Source organism: Sphaerodactylus townsendi, linkage group LG15 (assembly GCF_021028975.2).
Source record: "Sphaerodactylus townsendi isolate TG3544 linkage group LG15, MPM_Stown_v2.3, whole genome shotgun sequence".
Classification (NCBI taxonomy): domain Eukaryota; kingdom Metazoa; phylum Chordata; class Lepidosauria; order Squamata; family Sphaerodactylidae; genus Sphaerodactylus; species Sphaerodactylus townsendi.
In genome coordinates, this window is record NC_059439.1 from 27,279,350 (window position 1) to 27,294,335 (window position 14,986).

The 14,986-nt window shown below is 46.0% G+C and overlaps 1 protein-coding gene across 1 annotated transcript; it reads left to right on the top strand.

Annotated features, from left to right (window-relative positions):
- The first annotated feature begins 2,043 nt into the window (after nucleotides 1-2,043).
- Nucleotides 2,044-8,625, top strand: PPP1R15A (protein phosphatase 1 regulatory subunit 15A). Its single transcript, XM_048516707.1, has 3 exons — nucleotides 2,044-2,345; nucleotides 2,528-3,386; nucleotides 8,374-8,625. Exons 1-3 carry the CDS (start codon nucleotides 2,044-2,046, stop codon nucleotides 8,590-8,592), a joined length of 1,380 nt encoding a protein of 459 aa, XP_048372664.1. The 3' UTR covers nucleotides 8,593-8,625.
- Nucleotides 8,626-14,986: the final 6,361 nt, after the last annotated feature.

Below are 14,986 nucleotides of genomic sequence, written 5' to 3' on the forward strand. Positions count from 1 at the left end.
CCACTCTACAGATATCCCAGTGATGGGATTCAAATAATTTAAGAACCAGTTCTGGTGGTGGGATTCAAATAATTTAACAACTGGTTGTTTACAAGCACCATTCTAACAACCGGTTCTGCCGAAGTGGTGCAAACCGGCTGAATCCCACCACTGGAAGATCTCATTTTCCCACCCGCCGCTTATGATTTATGTCCCCCCACCCCAATTCTGCACATCTTTCTGTATGTCTGAATTTTACCTCCCTTGCATTTCCCTGTTCTTCTTCCTCACTAGCTTCCTCCTCTCCACTCATATTACTCATTTTCTCAATCCATAGCCACTCCCTTTTTGCCATATTTCTATTTCTGCCCAAATTTCAATGGGGGGTGGGGGAGAGGGAGAGAGAGACCAGACAGAAACAACTATAAATTCATCCTGACCCCCCACCAGGATTTTTTGTTCAGAAACTCCTTTGTCAAAAGGATCCCCACATTGCCTTCTGGGACATCCCTTGCTTGCAAAGTATCATCCCCAAACCCATCATCCCTATTCTTTGCCTAATATTAATCTACCCCCCAGTAAAGGTTTTCTTAAGTGTAGCTCTGCAGTGGCTACAGAGATTTGTCAGATTTTTGGATGCTGTATTTTTAAAGGGAATCCAGCCTTGTTTTGCAAAGGGGAGGAAGGGTCAGGACTGTCAAAATCCAGGTGTTCTCCGTCCTGTCCTGTAAACTCTGTTTCCGTGCATCGGTTCCCTTGTGATGTTCAGGATGCATAAAAGCAATATTCCCCCTTCTGTCTGTTTGCTCCCCCACCCTCCCCCTTTCCCTTCCGGCTCTAACCTGTTGTGGTCCGAATCTTGGTCTCTGTGCCTCTCTCCCCGACAGCAGCACACGGGAGCCAGCCAGCCGGTTGTTGTGTGTGGATGTGAATGGTTTCCCCCTTTCTGCTTCCGGACTGGGGTGTTGCCAGCGTTCCAGGGGCACTTGCATGAGCTTGTTTGGGGCGCGCCCAGGATTAAATCAGCCTACACATTTTAACCAGGGAAACAGCACAGAGCACAATGAGGGATACACTCTGGCACAGCTCAGGGGAGGAAGGAATTCTGCTTGAGTTTGGGCTCGCAGGCTCTTCTTCTGACTTGCTGCCTTTGCTTGAAAGATCTGACTGGCCTTTCCTAACCCATTTTACTTCCTTGGCAAAGAATTATGGTGTCTTTAACCAGAGTTCATTCTGCCATGAACTCCCACAGAACTCAGCAGTCCTGACCTCCCTAGATATCATAATATATACTTCATGGCTTAATTTACCTGAGGACAGGTTCCCCAGAGAGGCAGAAATCTGTTGTCAGTAGCAGAGCTTAGTCCTAGAGCAGTGGTGGCGAACCTTTGGCACTCCAGTTGTTATGGACTACAATTCCCATCAGCCCCTGCCAGCATGGCCAATTGGCCATGCTGGAAGGGACTGATGGGAATTGTAGTCCATAACATCTGGAGTGCCAAAGGTTCGCCACCACGGCCCTAGAGAATAACAATTGTGAGCACCTTTGAGCATGTGCAGAACGCCACATCCTCACTAAATAAACGAGCCCTGTGCTTGCACAGTTTGTGCTACAGAGAGACACCTTTTTCTCTGGACATATTAAACTGCTTTCTATCAGATCATTGGTCCAGTTAAGTTATTGGTCCAGTTAAGTTGCTGTGGTCTACCCTGATTGGCTGTCCAGAATCTTAAGAAGAGTCTTTCCCTCCTACTGAAGATCCTTTAGATGCCAGAAATTGAACCCGGGACCACCAAAATGGGTGCCCCACTGACAAGTTTGCAACAAACTGCAGGACTTCGGACATCAATCCTCAGGGGCGTCCCTTTGCCACTTTCCTATTCTAGAGTCGTAGGTTCCGATAATGCTTATCAGAGTTCTATATTCTAATAAAGCTTATGGGTTCATTCTCATTTCTGTTTCTTTTCAGGTCAAAGATGCCTCCTCACTTGTCCAGCGAGTTGGCCTCACAGCCGAAAAGCACAAACTTTCACTTTGTTTGCTGTGATCACCTTGGACCCAAGATGACTAAAACGCTACCTCTGGAGGCGAGCAAGTCCCCTCCTGCTGGTGGGCCTGACAATACAGCCATGCCACCTGGACGTGTGGCTAACCTCATGATGCACTGGGTGACGAAGTGGTTTCGCCTCTGGCAGAATTTCCCTGGAGCACTGATGAAGGCTATATTGATGGGTATTGCCAAGGGGGTCTGCAGGCTAGCTGCAGTTGCCCCTTTGGAGAAGGCGAGAAGACCCTTGGGAGAGAAAAAAGAACTTGGGAAAGATGAAGATGGAGAGATGCTCAACTGTGAAGTATATCATCCAGGGTATTTTATCCTGAGTAGCCTGGAAAGCTGGTCTCAAGAGCATGTAGAAAGTTTAATTGACGATAGACAGTTTGGGGAATGCCTAGAACAGTTTTCCAGTGTAGCTAAAATGGGCAAGATGGATTTAGAAGATAATACTGCATTGCATCTGATACATCGTTCCATCCCCTTTGACTTTGAAGATGCGCGAGTTCAGAACCTCCATCTGATGACAACCTAGGGCTCAAAGATGTCACTGTTTTCCAGAAATCATTGGGAGGTTTGGGTATTGGGAGGTATTCGGAAGAGAAAGGCGGAGATTCCTGTAACCCCCATGAAGAGTTTGAGGGTTTGGGAAATGACCTTGAAGTGGATTCTAAGCAGAGGTTGGAGAGACCTTCTAGTTCCCAAGAACACGGGGAGAGGGTCGAACCTGATGGGGATTTTGTGGCGTTTGAAGAACAAGACATGGAAAGAACATCGGACGTTTCAAAGGAGGCGGAAAACCTGTTGCAGTTTGGAAATGCGAAGAAGAACATGGGAACACCTGCTGCCTCTTGTGGCTTCAAAAGCTCCCTGGTGCTCTCCTTGTTCTACAGTCCATCTGAGGATGATGATGATGATGATGATTCAGAAGACTGGTCAAGTGAAGATGAGATAGAAGAGACCGGTCAATCCTGTTTAGATGGCACTCTTTTGGAGTGTGATACTGCAGCAGAAGGTCATTCCCAACATCAGGGTTTTCCTGAAAACCTCTCTGGATCCTGCTTCTCCAACGTGGACCCCCCGTCTTTACTCTGCTTTTCCAAATCCGTTCAACCAGTCGCCGTTGCCTCACCTGAACCCAAGAACCACAAGGAAATTGCAGTCTCCTTTCACATAAGACAGGAAGATTCTAGGCTGGAGGAGTTTTGCGATCTTCCCAAACCATCAGAAGACCAAAGATCTGCCACTGGGCATCCACCTCACTCCAGCTGTCAGCTAGGAACGGAAAGAAACTGTGACTTGGTGACCACAGAGACATCCTTGGATTCCCGGAAGGAACACCAAACGGTGAAGAAGGTGAGTCACGTTTTAAAATGCTTGTGGAGTCAACCAGAGTTCTTGCTTCCAGCTTACGGCTTTCTGTTGTTCTGTAATTAGTAGTAACACCAATAATCGTGCCCTCACCCCCAATAATTGGAGGAGAATTGCCTGCTTTGTTCACGCATATTGAAAGAATGCGGACGTTTTCATTAATTTCCGTTCACTGTGACGATCTGTCCCTAACCACCATTGTCCTAATGTGGTGGAAAGCAGGGTGAGCGTGCTTTTAATGGGTACAAAACGAACAGGGAAAGAGCGGGTATCCTGATATGAGGCACACTCAGAATTGCAGTGCGTAGCAAAACTGGATGGTTGGTTATTTGGGGGCGGGGGGAGGTGAGGTGACTGGCGTCTACACCGGCCTTCTCAAAATGCCCTGTCTCACACTAGCTGTTAGCCAAGAGAAGGCCCCCAAAAGACTCCTTGCTTTGTTAATCCTCCCAAAAAGCTACCATTACAATTAGGGACAAAATGCATGGGCTATATTTCATTTTTTGACCGATTCTTGTGGGCCTTTTTACTTTGCCTGTTCTCATCACTGGCATTCAGGATGTGTTTTTTTACACACAAGAAATCAAAGTGGCTTGAAAAGATGAACTTGTAGGTTTCGTCTGTCTGGGGGAGAAACTCAAACAGCAGAGGGGAAGTTCCATAGCATCCCTAATTTTAATGCTCCCCCACCGAATTATTCACAGGGGGCCTCCTTTTCTAATCTCGGCCATTCTTCTCTGTTCTGCCCTTGTATTTCCTTCCACTTAGTTCCCCCAGGCCAGTCTCACCATTCCGGAAAGAGCTGGAAGTTATCTAGTTCCCCTCTGTGCAAGCGAGGAAATGGATGATCTATGATGTGGAGGAAGTGGATGATCTAAGACAGTGGTTCTCAACATGTGGGTTGCGACCCCTTTGTTCTCCACCTGGAAAATGGATAAATGTTAGGGTTGGGGGTCACCACAACATGAGGAGCTGTATTAAAGGGTCGCGGCATTAGGAAGGTTGAGAACCACTGATCTAAGACTATGACATTTCCTTTTTTTAAAAAAAATATATTGTATCATTTGAATATTACATTTTATATTGATGCTTTTCTTCATTTGTTTTCAAACAATACATTTTCCCCTTTTTTCCCCTCCCCCCTATATTTTTCATAGTTTTGTCAAACAGCAGTAAGTTAGTTCTTTGTAATCTTTTCTCCTCATTGACTCCAGCTTCTTTCATCCAGTCCTCGTATATGGTCCATATCTTCACGATTTCGCTCTGTTTATCTTGCCACAGTTTATTCTTTGTTATGTCGAAAATAGACTATGACATTTCTGAGCAAAGTAGGGCCTCTCTCTTTCCATTCCGCACTTCCTGTGGGGAAATCTGTCATCTACTTTCAGATCTACTAGGCAAAAGCTGATAAGCTCAGAACGCAGCAGTTTTGGGGGGGGGAGGGGGATCGGCTTGATATTACTTCATAAATTTTCTTTGAGCTCAGAGAAATTTAAAAGTATCCTAGCCTTACCCCATGCAGGTTGTTGGCTCACATTGCGGATGCTTAGGATTTTTTAAAATCGATTTTTAAACGCTCTCCCCATTGAGTGGAGCTTAGAGCAGCGAACATCAGTTAATCATACAGGATTGTGGTCTTGTGTTTGCATCCGTGAGGGGGGTCCAACTCCGGCCCTCCTGAAGTTCATGGACTATGATTCCCATCAGGCCGTGCCAATCCGAATGGGCGACTAGTTGACAGCTGTAAGAGACGAAAAAGGAAAACAGCTAGCTTTCAAGACCTTGTTAACAAGATCAATACTATTAGGCTGACAGGTGTTAACATCGTTTGGCAAAATTAAATTAAATAGCAGCTAGCATTTCCATGCAGTCAGCCTTTTCTCCTTTCATTTATTGCAAGTTGTCCATTTGGTCAGCAATTTCTACAAGCCAGCCTGCTCAGTGTGTTTGGAGATCGCACTGTTTCCTTTGTTCCCTCTGTTCAAAAACATGAAAGTCAATGAGCGTGATCAAAGGGAGGAAAATTGGCCATGCTGGCAGGGGCTGATGAGAATAGTCCATGAACATCTGGAGAGCCAGCGCTCCACCCCTGGCTTCAAACAAGAATCCTGTAGCATCTCGAAGCGAGTCTGCACTTCCTTCATCAGATGCATGGGAGTCCATGTCATTCCATCAGACGGACTTATGTTCACAACAGACAGCAGTGGGAAAATGTGGCAAGGAGAGGCCAGCGCAAAACAAGAGGCAGTCCAAAAAGTAATCTGTTGACTCAGCATGGGCGTGAGGCACGCCCAGCTTTCATTAGATAAGCAAAATGCAAAACTGAGTGCAGGATGAAATGAGATAAGAAGATACAGTAGAGAGCGCCTCACGCCCAAGTCTGAGTGAACATCTCTTTGTGGGGTGGATCTTACTTTGAACTGGTCTTTCCTTGTTACATTCCCCACCTTCCAACCTTCCTCTACCTTTCTGTAGTGTATATTGATCAGTCTGGTGAATTGACACTCCGGTGCATCTGATGAAGTGAGCTGTTCTCCCATTTCAGCACCCACCGTGAGAGGGATGACATAGCATAATAACAGCTGTGTGCCATCGAGTCACCACTGACTGGTGACCTCAGGACCACGGGGTTTTCAAGGGAAAAGATGAGGAGAGACGGTTTGCTATTGCCGGGCTCTGCACGACAACCGAGGACTCCCATCCAAAAACTAACCATAGCCAGACCTTCTCATCTTTCCAGCTCTAATGACAGTATAGAAGAAGAGTTTGGATTTATATCCCCCCTGTCTCTCCTGCAGGAGACTCAAAGGGGCTTACAATCTCCTTGCCCTTCCCCCCTCACAACAAACACCCTGTGAGGTAGGTGGGGCTGAGAGAGCTCCGAGAAGCTGTGACTAGCCCAAGGTCACCCAGCTGGTGTGTGGGGGAGTGCACAGGCTAATCTGAATTCCCCAGATAAGCCTCCACAGCAGAGCTGGGAATCAAACCCGGTTCCTCCAGATCAGAGTGCACCTGCTCTTAGCCACTACGCCACTGCAGTGTAGTAGGCCAGTGATGGTGAACCTGTGACACGTGTGTCAAATATGACACACCATGACGTTTTGGAGACATGCCACTATTCAGCCACAGCCATTCTCCCAGTTTGAGTCATTCTTGTAATTATTTCGTGTTTATATAGTACATAGCACCACCCATGACTGGGCTGTATTTAAAAAAGACAACAGCAACCGAATATGTAAAGAATTGTTCCTCTTTTGTTTGGGATGCGGGGGCAGTAAACCCCAGCAGAGTCGAGTTCAGCATTTCCTGAATTTTTGACACATCGATCTCAAAAGGTTCACCGTTCCTGGTCTAGGCTATCAGGCCACTGGGCATAGCTTGGGAGTTTATAGCATGAGCTATGGATCAGGAAGTTCCTGGTCGGTCTCCTCAGCCAATCAGGTGCCTTTAAGCACATAAACGAAACTCCGTGATAATAATGGTCTATCCCACAAGTTTGTTGTAAGGATTAGAACATCACGTTTATTGAGAACTTTGAATGCTTTAAAGAGCTACGTAAAGTATGAAGGTTACGAATCATAATTCAGGGACGAGGTTGGTATAAAATGTGGCAGCGGTTATTAGCTTTGATGGCTTTAAATGAGAACCGGAGCCCATGCATGAAGGATGGGTGTATCAGCATTCCTTAGCCATCAAAGCAAAATAGAGCCTCTGTGTCTAGGCACAGCGTCTCTCTTCATTCTCGCTTGCTAGTTTTGCTGATAGCCCACAAGTCTAGCCTTGTGTCTTGTTTTACTTCTGGGGGGTCTGTCAGAATCCTCATCTTGGACTCTGAAGCATGGTAATGTTCAGACACAATGTTTGTAACGGTGCTTAGATTGTCTTTTTCACTTTATTATTTTATCTGCACTGTTCGCTATTCTTTTTTGGTTTATTCCGGCATCATTTTAGTGAATCGCTTTAATTATACCTGGTGGGGGTCTTTGAATTCAGGTGGCTTCAATACTTAGGTCTTCATTGGCTAGGCCTAGAATATTAACTGTTTTCCGAAATGGAGTCCTACATTGCAATGGTAATTTATGTTTAGTCACAGAAGAGTTACAGGCTGGTGCCTTGGTCTGTAGCTGGCAAGATAGTAAAGGTATTGATGGCAGGCTACCATCTGGAACACGGGGAGAAGGGGGAGGATGGGTGAATGGAGGATGCGTAGATCAGCATTTGCCCTTCAGGGCAAAATAGAGCCTCTGTTTCTGGGTCACTGTCTCTCTGAACACCCGTTGCTGGCTGCAACTTGGTGGTAGAAAAGCTGTTGTCTCCAAACTCTGCTTGGGATACTGGATGTGTGCATTTGGTCTGAGTAATGGACCAGAGTTTAGTACCAAAAAATAATATGTTTGACTAGAGGTAATGAGTGGGGAAAGCCAATCCACGGAAATCAATGCCTCTTTTAGGAGCAACAGTGGCGTAGGAGGTTAAAGAGCTCATGTATCTAATCTGGAGGAACCGGGTTCGATTCCCAACTCTGCAGCTTGAGTTATTGAGGCTTATCTGGGGAATTCAATTGTACAATGCGCTCCCTGCGCCAGCTGGGTGACCTTGGGCTAGTCACAGCTTCTGGGAGCTCTCTCAGCCCCACACACCTCACAGGGTGTTTGTTGTGAGGGGGGAAGGGCAAGGAGATTGCCAGCCCCTTTGAGTCTCCTGCAGGAGAGAAAGGGGGGATATAAATCCAAACTCTTCTTCTTCTTCTGCTTTCAAATTACTTTTGGTCTCCTCCGAAACTACTGTGCATTAGAAGTGTTTACTTTTTAGCCTTTTCTCTACAGAAAAGTAGTGAGGACAGATGACTGCCACACCGGATTCCTTGTTTTCTTTCACACACGTACACCCATGCTCATTTTCCAAAGCACACAACTGTCTCCCACTAAGAAATGCCTGCTCTAATGTCCTTGTCCTCTCCCTTCATCCTTAGGTTCGATTCTCTTCCAAGGTCGCTGTCCACACGCTGGTGGTCTGGGATTATGCTTCCCGAGCCGCTCGCCGGGGTCCCTGGGAGGAAATGGCTCGCGATCGCTGCCGTTTTCAACGCAGAATTGCCGAAGTGGGCGCCCTCTTGAAGCCCTGTCTGGAGGTGGAACATCGTGCCAGAGCTTGGGAAAGAATCCACGGTGCTCTGGACCGTGTTCCATAGGAAAACAGTGGTGGTACACTCCACAGTTCAGCTGTGTGTCTGAACAAAGTTGTGAATTAAATAGCTGTTAACAGTGGCTGTGAAGCATTCTGTCTGGGCAGAAAAACAGACAAAGGAGGGTAGTGTATTGTCGAAGGCCTGGAAAACCCACCACAACCGGGGAGGGTAGGATTTTTGATATTTAAAAGCATGGGGGTCCTAATTCAAAACTGCTAGCATTTTCTGAGGGGCGGCAGCCTAAGAATTAAAGGGGAGGATCACAAAACGTGTCTGCCTTGAAGGCACACAGCTGCATCCATCAACACAGGACATGTCTGTTTTTCACCCTTAACCTACAGTGTAGCATAATTACATAATTACTGATCAGCCTGGCCCCATATTTCATATCCCCTCAAGTGGGGCTAGAAGACCTCTGTGTGGGGCCAGGAGCACGATCTTCTGGGTTCTCCTTTTCTGAATAAATGCACTGGTCCTAAATTATTGCTGAACACCTTGTATTTTATGGATGCTCTGCATAACATGCAATACAGTTATAATGACTCAAGCGTATGTACTGTTGAGGTCTCTGATGCAATGCTGTTGGGTTGTTTCAACAGTGAGCAAGTTCCACGAAATGCAGTTGCAATCGTGAAGTGGTGTGTTTTGTTGGTATTACCATTTTGTGGGCAGGGGAACAGAGACTGAAAAAGCATTCAGAGAGTCTGTGGCTGGAAAAGGCTTTGGTCCCAGCTCCCGAGAGCCTTCAACACCGTCACACAGCAGTGCTGGATTTGAATTTGGCTGGGCATATTCACATGGTATTCCATGCAGTTTGCCTTACGTTTAAATGGGGATTTGAGCTTGTTAGGATTACTGCATTAGAACACTCGTGTTGTAGGCCCTATCGCTGGAATTAAACACTTGAAGCCCTACATGGGCTGGTTTAAATGCATCCCTTTTAAGTTGTAGTAGCTGCCGATTTTCAGAGTGTTTTATTACATTATTAAATTATTGCTGTAATGTGAACTTTTTGAAAAACTTGATTAACCGTTCTATATCATATATAACTTCCTGAAAGTTTTATATTGATGTATAAACAAACGGATGTTGTTTCAGCTGTCTGTATAATAAAAAGAAAGCAAAAGCTCTTGTTTCTAGACCCAGTGTCTTGGTGTTTGTGACTGACCCAAAATGAAGGATTGGCCATTCTCATGCAAATTGAGAGCTGAAATGCAACAGTGTTGGGAAATTTGTGCTGGGCTGCCCTGCCTACGTTCAGTACTCTCCTGCATTTAAAACCTGAGACTCGGGACTGCTCTTCGACTTAGAATATAAGAACTCAGCTGGGTGAAACCAACGATCCATTTAGTCCAGCGTTGTATTTTCCCAGAGTGGTCAGTTTAAACTGCCATCTCGACATCCTGTGGCCATGAGTTCCACACATTAATTATTGTACAGGAAGAAATATTTTTTGCCTTTTTAAAATGTATTGCCCATCATTAAATGTGCTCCCCATCTGTCTTGTAAGGGGAAAAAATCTGAGAGTTTGGAGGGGAGGGCAACTATCTGGAGAGCCGCAGGTTCCCTACCCCTGTTCTAGATGGGTCTGGAGGACCACGCTCCCAAGAACCTATTGCTTGCCGCTTGCATTGTCCGAGAACTTACTACTGGCTTCTAACGTTTCCCCTTGAGCAACATCTGCCATGTGGATATTTTTTTTCATTTCTTGCAAGACCCGGGGCAGTGTAACGAGCGTGATCCAGAAGGAAGCAGACCACGGAGGCAATCTAAGTAACGTCGCCAGGGTCACGTCAACAGTACACAAATAACCTTGTGATAATGAATGAAAAAAAGCAACGTGCTGCTTGTGCCGCCTGCTTCTCATGCATCAGGAATGTGGCCTCGCATACTTAAAACAACTGACTCAAGTTCTAAAAAAAAACCCCAATAATGAGTAGCTTAATTAAGCCAACACCCATTCACGGACAGCCTCGAGCGTCGGCCCTAATTGCCAGAGTTTGGGGGCAAAAATAGAACATGTCAGGAGTTACAATTAAAGCTTCAATTATGTCAACAATGAACCAAGTGTGCGGCTTTGTGAGAATGCAACGAAGTCGCAGGAAAACGGAAGCCTTGTCGCATTGTTACAGTGGAGATGGGAGATTTTTACTAGTTCCCAAACCTGCCCACAGTAAACCTGTGGACAGTAAGTTGTCTTCTCAAGAAATCCCATGTACCTCAAAAGCTTCACAGTTTGTTTCGGAGCATTCTCCATTTACCGGTATGCACCCCTTTTAAGTTATAGAAGCTGCCGATTTTCAGAGTGTTTGATTACATTATTAAATTATTGCTGTCATGTGAACTTGCTTTTTGAAAAACTTGACGAACCGTTCTATGTCATACGTAACAACTGCCTGAAAGTTTTATATTGATGTATCAACGAACGGATGTTGTTTCAGCTGTCTGTATAATAAAAAGAAAGCAAAAGCTCCTGTTTCTAGACCCAGTGTCGTTTTGGTGTTTGCGACTGACCCAAAACGCAGTTGTTGAAAATACATTCTTGTGCAAATTGAGAGCTGAAGCATAACAGTGTTGGGGAAATTTGTGCTGGGCTGCCTTGCCTGATTTCAATACTCTCTCCTGCATTTTAAAACAAAAATGGGAGACTCTGACTGCTTAACCGACATAATAGAACAGGGTAGGAACCTGCGGCTCTCCAATTTCAGGAACTACGAATTCCCATCAGCCTCTGTCAGCATGGCCAGTGGCCAATATGGTAGAAACTGATGGAAACAGACCCTGAAACCTTCGACATAGAATATAACAGTGATGGTGAACCTTTTTGAGGCCGAGTGCTCAACTGCAACCCAAAACCCACTTATATATCACAAAGTGCCAACACAGTAATTGAACCTGAATACTGAGGTTTTAGTTAAGAAAAAACGGTTGGTTAGCTCAGGCCAGTGATTACTCCGCGAAGTAAGCGAGGTGGTGAGTCGGTGGCTTTTGTTTTGAAACGGCGGCGTAACTCTTCCAGCGAGTGAATCACAACCCCAGGAAAGGTTTACTCAAGCAAAAAAGCCCCGAAATTGCCAGCAACTGAGCTTACTCCCAGGTAAAGGATCGCAGCGTTAGTTCTTCACATGAAAATCAGTGGGGTTTTAACGAAGCTTAACAGGGTTACCTACACTACTTCTTTGAAGCTAGGTCTTAGGTTTAATACTAATAATTGACCCTGGTGGCCCAGGCCAGCCTAGATGTGTGGAGGGGGGCACTCTGTTTCAGCGTGCCCACAGAGAGGGTTCTGAGTGCCACCTGCTGGCACCCGATGCCATAGGTTCGCATACCACTGGAATATAAGAACTCAGCTGGGTGAAACCAATGATCCAGCTTTAGTGTTGGCCAGAGAGGCCTGTGGTGAAGTACAGAATTAAAGGTAAAAACACTAAAGCATGGAAGTCACTGAAAGCAACGGCTGTATGTTTAAATTCTACCACCACTTCAAAGGCACCTTAACTTTGTCACAAGGATATTTTCCCCACTTTAGCCCTCAGCAGCAGCCAATGTGCTGCATTGATAGGGAACAAGCACATCTTCAGGGCGCGGCTGGGATAAACTACCCTAGATCGGTGATGATGGCGAACCTATGGCGCGGGTGCCAGAAATGTAACTCAGAGCCCTCTGCAATGAACGCGCACTGAAGCAGAGTGCCCCCCCACACACACACACATCTAGGCTGGCCTGGACCGCTGGGCTCGATTATTAGCATTAAACCTAATACCTAGTTTTGGGGGAGCGGTGTGGGTAACCCTGATGAACGCAGTTAATACTGATTTTCATCGCGCTGAATTAAAAGCGGCGATCCTTTACCTGAGAATAAGCTCGGTCACTGACAATAGACGCTGCTTCTGAGTAACCCTTCTAGGGTCATGATTCACCCGTTGGAAGGATTGCACGGTGGCTTCAAAGCAAAGCCACCGACTTCTATAAGCTTACTCCCGAGTTCACGGCTGCGTAGCGAAACATTTTTTCTAAACTAAAACGTCAGTATTCAGGTTAAATTACCGTGTTGGCACTTTATTGATATATAAGTGAGTTTTGAGCCTGGCTATTTCGGCACTCGGTCTCGAAAAGGACCGCCATCATTGCCCTAGATGAACGTTGTATGGAACCAGAGGAAGAACTAAAGGCCCTTCCGCTGCAGAATAATGCACTTGCACGATCCACTTTGCAGCTGTGCAGAATAATAAATCCACTTGTAAACAATTGCAAAAGTGGATTGAAAGCGCATTTATTTTGCGATGCGGAAGGGGCCTAAATGTTCATGATGGTTGCTTTCAGCATTACGAATATTAGCACTGCCTAAAAGGTCCGCATGACCCCTCGTGCTCCCCACGCGGATCAGAGCCAGGTTTGAGCTGACCCTGCTGCCAGAAGCTTTTGAACTGGGCGGGCAGCGGCTCTGGAATCGAGCTGAACAGCACCAGCTTCCCCGAGGGAGGTGGCATCCACGCTTGACCGACCAGGGGCTCCCCCAGGCCCACAGACTCTGGATCCCTACCTCAACCCAATGCACTTCGCTTCGTTCTGTTGAAGTTCAAACTTGGGGGGGCAGTGGTTCATCCAAGTGCCGACAAGATCTCCTTCCCCGCCCCCCAAGTTTGACCAACACCAAAGACTCATCGTGTGAAATTTAAATGCTGGTAAAACTTGTCCTGGTATTCTTTTTCTCCCCACATCCCAATGAAATGTCACCTAAACAGGACAACAGCATGGACCTATCTGAAACTCTAATTCCCTGAAACATTTAGATATCTGCTGGAGAAGCTGGCGTAGTGGAGATTATACTACAAAATGTGACTGGCTTATTACTTTCCACTTTCCAAAGATTTTAACTTAAAATTATGCAGCAGGGAAGGGATTTTTTCATCACTTCGCTGAGAAAAACCGAACACTTACAGGAATATACATTTACCAGCCATTACAAGCGGAACCTCGGTTTTAAAATTGGTAATCCGTCCGAAAAAAATCGATAAAAACCGGCGAGGAAAAGAGGCAAACTTTTTCCATAGGAATCAATGTCAATCCAATTAATCCGTTCTGAACACTCCAAAAATACATTACCAAGAACACATTTTTTGGTGAATAAACATGAGTGTTTAATGCTTTTGAAAACAATGCAGAAGCAACAACACTTTAGGACCAGCTTCAGAGCCAGTGGACCAATATTAAGCACCAGAAAGCTGTCCAAAGAGGTCTGTTTCTGACACCTCTTTAAGAGGTACGAAGCCGGGGCAAAACGTTGTCATTAAACGGCTGCGAAGACACACGGCCTGCCACAGCTTTGTCCGGGTGATTTTTCTCCACAAGACCCTGCGCCTTACTGCAAATCAATGAAAACCGAGGGCAAAATGCGATGAAAGCCGAAACAAATTTTTCACTCGAAAAAAATCAATGAGAAGCGAAGGCAATGAAAACCGAGGTTCCACTGTAGATGGGAAGGGAGGGGGTGGGGCGTGTTCTTAAAATTTCAAATGCTATTTCTTCCCCCTAAGGAGCAGCAGTGGCATAGGAGGTTAAGAGCACCGTGTATCTAATCTGGAGGAACCAGGTTTTGAGTTCCCGGCTCTGCCACTTGAGATGTAGAGAGCTTATCTGGTGAACCAGATTGGCAGTACACTCCCACACATGCCAGCCGGGTGACCTTGGGCTGATCACAGCTTCTTGGAGCTCTCGCAAAGCCCCACCTACCTCACAGGGGCAATTTTGTTTATTGAAGGGGGAAGGGGGAAGGAGATTGTCAGCCCCTTTGAGTCTCCTTACAGGAGAGAAAGGGGGGATATAAGTCCATACTCTTCTTCTTGTAAACTGTACTTTTCTCCCACACTCTATCTGACCAGAAAACAAAGATAGCGTATTTAAATATCCAAGAGGTATCTATTTTAATGCTTCGCATTCACACATAGTAGGCAACACATTTTGGCTGACCTCAGTAGCCACTACTGTGAAGATGACCGTTCCATTCCCCCAAATCCTCAAGGCAAAACAAACTCGGGAAGCTGGAATCATACTCAATGGGTAGTAAACTGGATCTAACATTATTACTGCAAACAAGTTTGCCCGCGGGAAACCTGACGACAACTTGGTGCCATGTTTATACTACCGGCTCCTGCATCTTGATTCAGGAAACCCCGACTCAAAGCTGAGCTCAGCCTGACTTCTGCATGGAGGCGCAGGAAAGGCTCTGCTGCCTCTTCTCCCTGCTCTAAACCAGATTCCCTAAACTGGGATTAAACAGAGGGTATATAATCTCCAGGTGTCAAGGGAACAAAAGGACGGCGTTGTTTGGACACCTGCCAGGTTTCTCAAACACCGAAAGCCTTTGATGGTGCACTGCGCACCTGGGGAGGAATTG

Bases quoted from the DNA above. Each gene is read 5' to 3' on its own strand.
- PPP1R15A (XM_048516707.1), top strand. From the start codon at position 2,044: ATGACTAAAACGCTACCTCTGGAGGCGAGCAAGTCCCCTCCTGCTGGT. The intron at 2,346-2,527 runs GTATTTTATCCT...TTGACTTTGAAG, and splicing joins TGTGAAGTATATCATCCAGG to ATGCGCGAGTTCAGAACCTC. The intron at 3,387-8,373 runs GTGAGTCACGTT...CTTCATCCTTAG, and splicing joins AACACCAAACGGTGAAGAAG to GTTCGATTCTCTTCCAAGGT.